General features: G+C 42.2%; 1 protein-coding gene across 3 annotated transcripts in view; it reads left to right on the forward strand.

Annotated features, from left to right (window-relative positions):
• GIT2 (GIT ArfGAP 2) overlaps window positions 1-12,832 on the forward strand; it is a 46,550-nt gene extending 33,718 nt beyond the window's left edge. For all 3 annotated transcript variants that reach the window (XM_060784765.2, XM_060784767.2, XM_060784766.2), the window contains exons 15-19: window positions 2,841-3,092; window positions 3,278-3,360; window positions 4,395-4,583; window positions 7,703-7,766; window positions 11,605-12,832. In XM_060784765.2, coding sequence (XP_060640748.2) covers window positions 2,841-3,092; window positions 3,278-3,360; window positions 4,395-4,583; window positions 7,703-7,766; window positions 11,605-11,820 — 804 coding nt within the window. In that variant the 3' untranslated portion in view covers window positions 11,821-12,832. The remainder of the gene's footprint in view (window positions 1-2,840; window positions 3,093-3,277; window positions 3,361-4,394; window positions 4,584-7,702; window positions 7,767-11,604) is intronic.
• Window positions 12,833-13,271: the final 439 nt, after the last annotated feature.

A 13,271-nucleotide genomic window follows, 5' to 3' on the forward strand; every position in this document is an offset into this window, starting at 1 on the left:
TAGATGAATTGATAGATAGATCCATAGATGAATTGATTGATTGATAGATAGATAGATAGTTCCATAGATAGAAGATAAGTAGATAGATCCACAGAGAGGATGGATAGATGGATGTATGGATAGATGTATGGATGGATAGGTAGATATATAGATTTGTTATATAGGTATATAGATGGATAGATATAGGTATTGATGGATGGATGGATGGACAGATAGATCTATAGAGATTGAGTGATGGCTCTCAGAGAGGCCTACCTTCAGGTCCTGATGGATGGATGGGTGGATAGATAGATAGATAGATAGATAGATAGATGAAAGATAGATAGATAGATAGATAGCTCTATAGAGAGAATAGATAGATCCATAGATGAATTGATAGATAGTTAGATAGATCCATAGATAGAAGATAAGTAGATAGATCTACAGAGAGGATAGATGGATGGATGGATGGATGGATGGATGGATGGATAGATGACAGTCAGACCTAAGAGGCCTAACTTCAGGTCCCGATACATACATAGATGGACGAAAACAGAGATAGAAAAATGGATAGATAGATAGATCCATAGAGAGGAGAGATAGCCAGATGAATTAGAGAGATGGGTGGATTGATAGATCAATAGATGAATGAATAAATAGATAGATCTATCCTCTCTATGGATCTATCTAACCATCCATCAACTCATCCATCTATCCTTCCTGTCTGTGGATTTATCTATCTCTATGGATTTTATATCTTTCTATATCTATTTATCTATGTCTCTATAGGGACCTGGAGGTAGGTCTCTCTCCCTCTCTCTCTGTCTCTCTCTCTATATCTATGTATCTTTTTATCCGTCTGTCTATTTATCTATCTCTTTGTCTATTTGTCTATACCTCGGTCAAAACCTGAAGGTAGGCCTCTCTTAGGCCCATCACTCTATCATCCATCCATCTATCTATCTCTTCATCCATCTATCTGTTCATCCATCCATCTATCTCTCTTTTCATCCATCTATGTATGTTGGTGCCCATACATACATATGATTCCCGACCTGTGATCCGTGCTCCACAAGAACTAAAATATTGTCTGCAACCTCAATGTTACTACACTGTTGCAATGCCCCACAGACCACGCCCATTTCCTTGTGGTCATGAGCCTGTGGTGAGGAGGCAAGAAAAAACCATTAGGAACACTTTCTTGGATCTCGCACTCCGCTTTTTGTATTTTTTTTCAACCTCAGCCCCCCCCCCCTTTTTTTACACAAGTGTTAACAAAATCCACGAGTAATAATACAGCCCAACCCAAAAAAATCTAGTTGTCTTTGGTTTTAGGCCTGTTCCAGGGGTTATTTGGGGTCCTGACTCAGAAAATTGTATTGGATAGACCACATCAGCTCTAGATTATTAAATATGGTTTTCTATGGGCGAGTAGATGGCGAATACTGAATGGCAAATGTTCTGTTTCAAAAACTAGAGCTGATGTGGTCTATCTAATTTTCTGAATCAGCACCCCGAATAACCAAACCAATAACTAAAGTTGACCAAAAGCTGATTCGTAACCTTTTTAGTACTAATGTTGGTGAGTGGTTCCTTGTTAAAAAAAAGCTTTTTTAAAAAAAAAATTTTTTTATTGACGTTTTTGCCTTGGCAATACATCAAAAGGGGTGTTAATCATTGACATATCTATTAGGTCCTGATGGATGGATGGATGGATGGATAGATAGATAGATAGATGAAAAGATAGATAGATAGATAGATAGATAGATAGATAGATAGATAGATAGATGAAAGATAGATAGATAGCTCTATAGAGAGAATAGATAGATCCATAGATGAATAAATAGATAGATAGATAGACAGACAGACAGACAGATAGATCCATAGATGACTTGATTGATTGATTGATTGATTGGTTGATAGATAGGAAGATAGATAGATAGATAGATAGATAGATAGATGGGGTCTATCTATAAAAGAGGGGGTGAAGGTATGATGGGTAAGGGGGACGGGTAAACGCCCAGAAAGGACAAAAAAAAAAAAAAGGAAAAGAAGACCCGTCTTGTCAAAAAAAGTTTGGTAATCACTTATGTATTGGGACCTGAAGGTAGGCCTCTCTTATGTCTATCATCTGTCTCAATGGATCTATCTATCCATTTATCTGTCTTCTCTCTATATAGATTTATCTATCTATACATCAATTCACATATCTATCTATCATCTCTATGGATTTATCTATCAATCAGTTTACCTATTTATCCTCGTTCTTTGTGGATCTATCCATCAATTCATCTATCTATCCACTAGGCCTGTTCAATGCATGATTCTAAATGGTTCTAAAGTACTTACAAAACTAAAGTTCTGGTGGTGAAAATTTCAGAACTCAAAATTTCATTATTATTTCATTATTGGCGATTTTTATGACAGAACCAATTTGGAACTGCCATTTATAATGAAATTTTGAGAGTTTTGTTAGAGTTCTGAAATTTTCACCACCAGAACTTTAGTTTTGTAAGTACTTTAGAACCATTTAGAACCATGCATTGAACAGGCCCCACCCTCTGGATCCATCCATCTGTCTCTATCTATCTGAATGGTTAGATCCATCCATCCTTTCTCTATGGATCTGTTTATCCATCAATTTATCTGTTTATCCTCTCTCTCTATGGATCTATCTATCCAGCAAGTCATCTATCTATCTATCTATCCCTCCATCCATCCCTCCATCCATCCATCCATCCATCCATCTATCCTCTCTATGGATCTACCTGTAGCCTGTAGTACGGAGTCATTGTCATCCTCGTTCATCCGGCTAATAATTGTTTTCTGAGTGGTGATTGATACCTTCTTCCTCCTTGCAGCTCCAGACGTTGCAGAGTGAGAATACAACCCTCCGCCGACAAGCCAACCCATACACGACAGCCCTTTGTTCGGATCACCCAGACCCTGGCGGAAATGTTTCCTTGATACGGCACCCTTCTTCCACCCGCGGGGGGTTGAGCGGCAACCGGCCAATGTCCATGTACGAGACGGGGTCGGCCCCCAAAGCCTACTTGCCCCTTGACCCTGAAGAGCCATTCATTTCCTCCCGGCTTCAGCCTTTTCCTTCCCATGTGAGTGTACGGTGGGCCCAGTATAGTTTTCATCCAGACCAGAAGGGTACAATATAGGAGAGCAGGGTGGTGCAGTAATATCTGGCTACTCCAAATGGGATCCATGTCTCCAGAGCTGGGAATGAAAGGGGTATTAAAAGCACTGGCAGAAGTAATTACGGGCTCTATCCCTCTTCTGCTTTTAGGCAACTAAACTGGAAAAGCAAAGCAGTCTCCCAGAGGGCGATTATGACAACGCAGTCCCGGCTCTGGAGCTGGATGAGACGGGGTGAGTGATCAAGGCTTCTTCCCTTTGCTTTGCAGCAGCGGCCATCTTTGATTCAGAAGTGATGTGTCACCTCCACCGTGATGGTGGCCTAATCCTAACCCACTGCCTTTTTCCCGGTCCAGTGTGGAAATAGTGAAATATATTATCCACTGTTTCATTTATCTGCATACAGCAACATGTGTCCTCTAGGCATTTTCTAGGTCCCCGGTCCAACTCTATGGTTATTCTCAAAAAGAAAGTCTTCCCTTTCAATAGGATTTGCTATTATTGACAGATTTGAAGCAAACCAAGATGGTGTCCTTGTTCAAATGTAGCAACCCCTTCAGCCTTATTGGGAAAAATTAACGATGGCAGCCATGTTTGAGGTATAACAGTCTCTTCAGAGCAAAGAAATATGGCCACCATCTTCAAATAGGGCAGTCTTCCGAGGAAAAACCAAGATGGTCACAAAGCATAATGGCTGCCATCTTGAATTATGGCAGTCTCTTCAGAGGAAACAGGCAGGTCAGCCTTAAATATGGGGTCGTTGAAATATTGTATATCATAAATGCTGTAAATGCAGGGTCATCAAAATATTATATATCATAAATGCTGTTTCATTGATACATTATTGGAAATGCCAAGTCGTCAAAATATGTATTGAAATTCTTGTAAGTGCCAGGTTGTTGAAATATATATCGTAAATGCCAGGTAGTTGAAGTATTATATATCATAAATGTTGGGTTATCGAAATATTACAGATCGTAAATGCCGGGTCATTGAAGTATTACATATCATAAATGCTGTAAATGACAGGTCGTCGAAATATATATCAAATGGTGAAGTCTGTCTTATAATAACTTTTTTTAATACCCCGCCTCCATCTCCTGAAGGGACTCGGGGCAGCTTACAAAGGGACAAGTCTGATATACAGTTTAAAACATAACACAATAAAATAAAATCAACAAAAACAAGATAAAATTGTTTATCTTGTTTTTGTTGATAACACAATAACAGAACAATATCTTATGAGATTTCCTTATACCTGGTTCCAGGCTCAGTAGAAAATCCCGGCAGCGCAGTGCTTTCCGCCACGGTGAGGGTTCGTTCTCAGAGGGCAAGGACCCCGATCCGATTCCCAGTGCCAGTCTACCCAGCACCGAAGACGTCATCCGCAAAACGGAGCAGATTACCAAGAATATCCAGGAGCTGCTGCGAGCCGCACAGGAAAACAAGCACGACAGGTGAGCACCATTGGGAGATTATTCTAACCAGAGATACAGAAAGAAACAGCCTTCAATGGCTTGCCTGTCGATTTTGCATTTGTGTCTTGCATTATTTGTTTGTATAAGAAACACTCCGTTTCCACTCAACGTATGCTAGCACTTAACTCCTGCTAACTTTTGTTTCTTCATTACAATAGAGTCACTTGTTGGAAACAGAATAGGGAGGCCAAGATCCCTGTCAGTTAATCCTGTTGTAAACACAAAATGGCTGCCCTCTTCCCAAAATATTTATTTATTGTTCGAACTTATATGCCGCCACTCCCCTGGGGCTCGGAGCGGCTTACAAGAACGACTAAAATCTAACACAATTTAAAAACAATTTAAAAACAATCAGAGATCAAAGGCCTGTCAAAATAGATATGTCTTACATGCCCTGCGGAAAGCTGATAAATCCTGCAAGGCACGGACTTCAGGTGGCAGAGTATTCCAGAGTGATGGTGCCACTGCTGTGAAGGCTCTGCGTCTGGTTGCTGTTAGACGCAAGGTCTTGACACTGGGAATTTCCAACAAATCTTGGTCTTCAGAACGGAGGGATCTCTGGGGTTGGTAGGGGGTGAGGCGGTCCCTCAGGTACATCGGCCCCAGACCACGCAAGGCCTTAAAGGTGAGTACCACCACTTTGAAAGTGATCCGGTGCTCAATTGGTAACCAATGCAGCTGTAGTAAGATTGGTGTTATGTGGCATCTCATCAAAATTCCCGCAAGAAGCCGAGCAGCTGCATTTTGCACCAGCTTGAGCTTCCGGATCACCGACAGAGGAAGGCCAATGTAGAGGGCATTACAGTAGTCCAGTCTTGAGATGACCGTGGCCTGGATCACCGTAGCTAGGTCGTCCCTGGACAGGTAGGGGGCCAGCCGTCTAGCCTGCCGCAGATGAAAAAAAGCAGTTCTGCTAACGACGGAGACCTGGGCCTCCATCGTCAGCAGAGGGTCCAAAAGGATTCCCAGACTCTTTACCAGTGATGACGGGCGTAGCGCCTCGCCATCCAGGGTAGGCAGCTGGGTATTCCCACTGCTCAGTTGACCCAGCCATAGGATCTCCGTCTTTGCTGGATTCACCCTCAACCTGCTGGCACGCAGCCATCCAGTAACAACCTCGAGGCACTGATGGAAACAATCGGGTACAGAGTCCGGTCGGCCTTCCATCTTCAGCACCAGCTGAGTGTCATCGGCGTACTGATAACACTCAAGCCCAAAACCTCAAACCAGCTGAGCAAGTGGTCGCATATAGATGCTAAACAACAGAGGGGAGAGAATGGCCCCCTGAGGAACCCCACAAAATAGCCACTCATTGTTGGGAACAAAACAGGAGGCCAAGATCCCTTGTCGATTAATCCTATAAGCGGGATATGGGTTTTATCGTTAGCACAAAATGACCATCCTCTTCCCAAAACTGAGTCGCTTGTAATCAGGACAGAATGGGAGGCCAAGATCCCTGTCGATTAATCCTGCCATAAACACAAAATGGCCGCCATCTTCCCAAAATAGTCACTTGTTGGGAACAAAACAGGAGGCCAAGATCCCTTCTCGATTAATCCTAAAAACGAGATAGGAGTTTTTACCGTAAGCACAAAATAGTCTTTTCTACATTGAGTCGCTTGTAATCGAAAATGATTACAAAAAGTGAGTCTGTGTTGCACTTTAGACACCTTGTCACCCAGCACCACACCAGAGTCCAGTAGTACTATCTCCAAAGGTTTATTAGGAAAAGCATGTACAAAGAGAAAAAAGGATATTTCCCAAAAATGCAGTAGAGAAAGAAATGCAAAATAGCAGCAATCCATGTACAAAACTACAGCAATCCAAAAATGGCAAAGTACAGGAGGTAAAATCTCAGACATAAATCCAGTAGCATGAAAGCAGAATTTTTTTCCAAGGCAAAGGGAACTTGAATCATGAACTTGAGAGCCGAGACAGGAAAGCCATCCTTATGGCAACGTTGTCTTTAAGCCCAAGCCCAACCAAGAAGCCATGAGATCATGCCAAATGCACCTGGACTTCTCACAAATTCTCTCATAACGTCTAATTAGTCTATCTTTCACTCACTCCATCCTCAAGTCTAATCTGACTTCACGGGAAAACTCCTCATTGACCAAAGGCTGTTTGACAAGGGAATTGAAATCTTTCTGTTGCTTGGGAATGAGCACAGGAATCCCAAACAGTGGTCTCCTCGGCCTGCAATTCTCTCTGATCACTAACAGACTTCACTCTGAAACTCGTCAATTCCATTGTCCTCTGAAACATCAGAGAAATCTCCCAGCCACTTGCTGAGCCACAACAATCCGTCGCTCATATTCTGGGAAATCTTAACAAAGATGAATTATTCCTTAAAGGGTCTTACAAATTTGCCGTAAATTGAACTCTACATTCAATAGTGTGATTGATCACGTACTTCCCAATATGGCCACCCTCTTCCCAAAATCGAGTTGCTCATAACAAGTGGAGGAAACATCTTATTTTCTTTCCCTTTTTTCCTCCTCTCCTCATATCTCTTTCCCTTTTTCTGGGCAACCAGGCCACCCAAGGTCCGGCGATGTTTTGGTGGCCATCGGACCTCCCTTTCGCCGCTGACCGTCTGCCCGCCGCTGCAGGACCCCACGTCCTGGTACTCTGGCCTCTGCCCCTGCCTTCCAGGCAATGTGTCCCTCTTTTTCTCTCTCTTTCTTTGATTGTGTTTCCCTTCTTTTCTGGCTTGGTCACCCATCCAAATACTAACTGGGGCCGGCCCTGCTTAGCATCCCAGAGCAGTCCTTCAGGCTGCATTTTCCATTAGTCGTCTTAAAAAAGAGATAAGTTTTTCATTCTGCACGGTTTCCATGGCCTGCTCACAGATAACATACAGTTTTTGGCATGAAATGACCTTTTTTGCTTATTCTTGGCTTCCTATGCAAAAACCCACTAACTCAAATTAATATTGATGCTAACGAGGACTCCAAAGCTCCAAAGTCTTGGTTGTCGAGGTCCCATTCACTTTGCCAGCTTTTGGTTGTATGAATGGTGTGCCTTTATTGTGGGAGGTCCCTTTGTGGTTGCCGAGTTTAATCTTGGGGAAATTTCATTTGTCTCGCCCTCAACAGCTACGTCCCGTGTTCAGAAAGGATCCACGTGGCAGTGACGGAAATGGCCGCCCTTTTCCCAAAAGTGAGTCTGTCTGTTGCTCGTATTCGGGAAATCTTAATTATTCCATAAACAGGGTTACGACTGTACTGTAAAATGAACACGATGTTGAGGCTAATAGCGTGATTTCCCAAGATGGCTGCCCTGTTGCCAAAATTGAATCACCTGTATTGGGACAGAATAGGGAGGCCCAGTTATGGGTTGACTGTAAACACAAATGGCCGCCCTCTTATAATAATAATAATAATAATTATTATTATTATTATTATTATTATTATTATTATTAGAAGAAGAAGAAGACGACTGGATGGTCTTTAGGATGATCCCATAATATTCATTATCATTAATATTATATTTATTAAATTTATTATTATTATTATTATTATTATTATTATTATTATTATTGGATATACCCTAAAGGCTATCTAGTCTCACAAGGGTTAGAAGGCATGATCATCAAGTTTGCAGACAACACCAAATTGGGATGGATAACCAATACCCCAGAAGACAGGAGCAGAATTCAAAACGATCTTCACAGATTAGAGATGGGCCAAAACTAACACTATGAAGTTGAACAGTGACAAATGCAAGATACTCCACTCAGGCAGAAAAAACTGAAGTGCAAAGATACAGAATGGAGGATGATGCCTGGCTCAACAGCAGGATGTGTGAAAAAGGCCTTGGAGTCCTCATGGACAACAAGTGAAACGTGCGCCAACAATGCCATGCAGCGGCAACAAAAGCCAATGGGATTTTTGGCCTGCATCAATAGGAGTATAGTGTCTAGATCCAGGGAAGTCATGCTACCCCTCTATTCTGCCTTGGTTAGACCACATGTTTAATTCTGCGTCCAGTTCTGGGCACCACAATTGAAGGGAGATATTGACAAGCTGGAATGTGTCCAGAGGAGGGCGACTAAAATGATCAAGGGTCTGGAGAACAAGCCCTATGAGGAGCGGCTTAAGGAGCTGGGCATGTTTAGCCTTCAGAGGAGAAGGCTGAGAGGAGACATGATAGCCATGTATAAATATGTGAGAGGAAGTCACAGGGAGGAGGGAGCAAGCTTGTTTTCTGCTGCCCTGGAGACTAGGACATGGAACAATGACTTCAAACTACAAGAGAGGAGATTCCATCTGAACACGAGGAAGAACTTCCTGACTGTGAGAGCTGTTCAGCAGTGGAACTCTCTGCCCCGGAGTGTGGTGGAGGGTCCTTCTTTGGAAGCTTTTAAACAGAGGCTGGATGGCCATTTGTCAGGGGTGATTTGAATGCAATTTTCCTGCTTCTTGGCAGGGGTTAGACTGGATGGCCCATGAGGTCTCTTCCATCTCTATGATTCTATTATCATTATTATTTGAAACACAACAAGATGAGTCCACAGTAGACAAGATCACTCTGCTGGCCATTGTATTGGGTCACACCTCGGACACTTCCCAAGTGTCTAGGACTGTGTGATGTATCGGCAAATAATGCCTGCAGATCCCAGTAAGGTGGCCTTCTTGCAGCTGGCAGCAATTGTCAGCGCCGATTGTGTTGTAAGTGCAGGCCAAGGTCTTTAGGTACTGCACCGAGTGAACCGATCACCGCTGGAACCACCTTGACTGACCTGTGCCAGAGTCTTTAATCTTGGGGAATTATTGCAGACTTTGCAGTTGTTATTATTATTATTATTATTATTATTATTATTATTATTATTATTATTGGATTGCCCTAAGGCTATCCAGTCTCATATTACTACTATCTTAATACATAAAAAGCTTCTATCCGTCATGTGTATTGTTTATTACCTGTGTTTATATTGCTTTAATTGTTTTAATTTGCTTTAGTAGGTTTTGTATTGTATATTGTGTGTTGAGCCCTTGGCCTTTGTAAGCCGCATCGAGTCCTTCGGGAGATGCTAGCGGGGTACAAATAAAGTTTAATAATAATAATAATAATAATAATAATAAGTAAAAAGCAAATTTAGCCTCAAAATGCCTCATGCCCCAAAGTATGACCAACAATCTAAAAAAGATAACCCAAAAATCAGTGAAAATAACTAAAATACTAAAAAGTACGAGATCACAGAGTGCATGTGTGCAACACCGCCCCCCGCCCCCCAATCCATTGGCTTCTTGGTCTCTTCCTCTCCATGTATTGCAAAGGCTCCCCTCCCCCAGGCCTAATGCCGGATTGTTCTGTCCAGCACCAGCCCTGCCCCTCCCTCCTCCCCGGTGCACGTGAAACCGGACTCAGCCATCTTCCCTCCTGCTGCCTGCCCACCACCACCATCTCCCTTCCTGAAAGAAAATGAATGATTTCCTATGCACACTGCACATATCTTATTTGTAGTGCAAAAAACACTTAAAACAATACAGTAATTAAAATTAAGAACTATTTTAACAAATATAAACTTATTAGTATTTCAATGGGAAGTGTGGGCCTGCTTTTGGCTGAGATAGGATTGCTTTTGGTGCATGCTTTCAAGTTGTTTCAGACATAGGTTGACCCTGAGTGAGGGCCGGGTAAATGACCTTGGAGGGCCGTATCTGGCCCCTGGGCCTTATTTTGAGGGCCCCTGCCTTAAAAGGTTTTTATTTATTTATATATTTACGGCATTTATATGCCGCCCTTCTCACCCCAAAGGGACTCAGAGCAGCTTACAATCTATATATTCATACAGTATATTATATTATTAGCATCGTACAATATCAGTATTATATTATATTATTATTACTTATTAATATTATTATTGATATTATTATTATCATCATTATTATTATTACGGGATCTACCCTAAAGGCCATCTTGTCTCATGTTGTTGTTGTTGTTATATTAATATTACTAGCTTGGGGACCTGGCGCTGCCCGGGTTATTTGAGAAAGGCATTGTGTATCAAGGTTGGTCTTTTATCAGTTATTTATATGGCCCGCAGTGGTCTCAGGAAGTTAGTGAAAGTTCTGTGAGTCCCATCATCTGTGGTCCATACTCCTCCAAACTGCACCAGGATGAAGATTGGGTTATGGGGGCTCTGTGTGCCAAGTTTGGTCTTGATTGGTCATTAGATGAGTGTTGCAGAAGTCTTGGGAAGCGAGGGGAGGTACATGAAGTCCCATCATCCATAGTCTGTAGTCCCCAAACCCTCACCAGAATATTGAGTTGGCCATGGGGGCTCTCTGTGCCAAGTTTGGTCTTTATTGGTATTTGGATGAGTGTCGCTGTGGTTTCAGGAAGTGACTGAAAGTACTGCAAGTCCCATCATCCATGGTCCATCATCCTCCAAGCAGCACCGGTATGTAGGGTGGGTCATGGGGGCTCTGTGTGCCAAGTTTGGTCCTGATTGGTCATTAGATTAGGGTTGCAGCAGTCTTGGGATGTGAGTGGAGGTACTTGAAGTCCCATCATCCATGGTCTGTCCTCCTTGAAAGTGCACCAGGATGTAGAGTGGGTCATGGGGGCTCTGTGTGCCAAGTTTGGTCTTGATCGGTCATTAGATGAGGGTTGTAGCAGTCTTGGGAATTGAGTGGAGGTACTTGAAGTCCCATCATCCATGGTCTGTTATTATTAGTATTATTATTAGTATTATTGTTATTACGGACATATTTTGACCATAGAATTGCATAGAATTGAATTGCAGAGTTCTAGGGAGGTCCCTTCATGGTCGCTGTATTTCTCTCTCAACCTAGAATCACATTATGGGATCTACGAATATATTAGCGTCCTCTTTAGAAATCTCTGTGTCATTATATATAGATATAAATATATGGTCTAGCCGACCTTTAGAGGGCTACCTTTTCCCTCCTCTATTGGATTCTATGAAGCAGAATCACTTCTATGGTTGACATCTCTTTCCTCGACTGACCACTCATTTCCCATTTTGCAGAAGCCTCGTTCAGAGCTGGTCCGGTCCTCGCTGCGCCTGCTGACTGCGAGCGCCTTCCGGCTGTTGTCTGAGTGTGCCAAAGCCCTCCTCCCCCCGGAGGCCCCTCCCACTGCCGACGTCCAGTTGGTCACCCAGCAGGTCATCCAGTGCGCCTACGACATCGCCAAGGCCGCCAAGCAGCTCGTCACCATCACCACCAAAGAGAACAACAACTGAACAAAGATCAGGAAGTGATGTGTTCATCTTTGATTCGGAAGCAATGCATCATCCCCACGATCATGGCCACCATCTTTGTTTCAGAAGTGCGACGGTGGTTTCCATCTTTGATTCGAAAGTAGTGCGTTATCCCAGCAGCCATCTTTGATTCCTAACTGAAGCATCATAGCCATCTTTGATTCAGAAATGCATCATCTCGGTGGCTTCATCCCCATGATGGCCATCTTTGATTCAAAAGTGATGCCTCATCTCCACAATGACGGCCATCTTTGATTTGGAAATTATGTATCCTCACAATGGCGACAATCTTTTATTAGGAAGCGATGCATCAACCTCACGACTGCCATCTTTGATTCGGAAGTGAAGCATCATCTCCACTATGACAACGACCTTCTTTGATTTGGAAATTATGCTTCCTTGATTTGGAATTTACTCATCTCCGTGGCAGCGATGGTGGCCATCTTTGTTTCCTTCCCTTCCAGAACAAAATATCATGAACTTGTTTGGTGTGTGTGTGTGTGTTTTTTACAGGAATGTTTCAGGAATATTCTAAGAAACCTCAGTATTATTATTTGCATGTTTTTTTTCTAGGAACACAAAAAATAATGATTATTCTACCAGGATTTTGCTTAACCCACTGCCTTTTCCTGTCCAGTGTGAATGTTTTTTAATTGGAAAAATATATGGAAATAGGATTTGCTTTTGATAGGATTTGCTATTATTGACGGTTTCACAAAAAAACAACAACAAGATATCCACAATTTTCATGTATATGGCAATCTCTATGGAGGAAAACCAAGATGGTTGTCATCTTCATATATGTGGCAATTTCTTCAGAGGAAAACCAAGATGGCCGTCTTTCCACAAAGCTTGATTTCTTTCTTGAATTTTTACAGTTATTTAGTCCTAATTTTTACATATATTTTTGGTGTGAATCTGTGTGTTTTATCCCATTTTGATATTTATGTATATATTATATATATTAAAAATAAGACTTTTTAAAGTGCCATAATATTGTCTGATGTTTTTAAGCATTGTAATTTCTTTTTCATTTGAAAATTGTTATACTATTTTGGGGGGTGAAAATCAACAAAAAACAAAACATATAATACATATATAGAATTACCTATTACCTATACACATAATATCATATATCACGAGAAGACAGCAAAGCCTAGAGAAGACAATTATGCTGGGGAAAGTGGAAGGCAAAAGGAAGAGGGGCCGACCAAGGGCAAGATGGATGGATGGCATCCTTGAAGTGACTGGACTGACCTTGAAGGAGCTGGGGGTGGTGACGGCCGACAGGGAGCTCTGGCATGGGCTGGTCCATGAGGTCACGAAGAGTCGGAGACGAATGAACAACAACATACACATAAGTGTGAAAAGTGAAAATGTGTATGTGGTGGATGTGTCCACTTGCACACAGTCTGCCATCTTCACAAACAGCT

The sequence above is a fragment of the Anolis sagrei genome, chromosome X (assembly GCF_037176765.1).
Source record: "Anolis sagrei isolate rAnoSag1 chromosome X, rAnoSag1.mat, whole genome shotgun sequence".
NCBI classification, from domain to species: Eukaryota; Metazoa; Chordata; class Lepidosauria; order Squamata; family Dactyloidae; genus Anolis; species Anolis sagrei.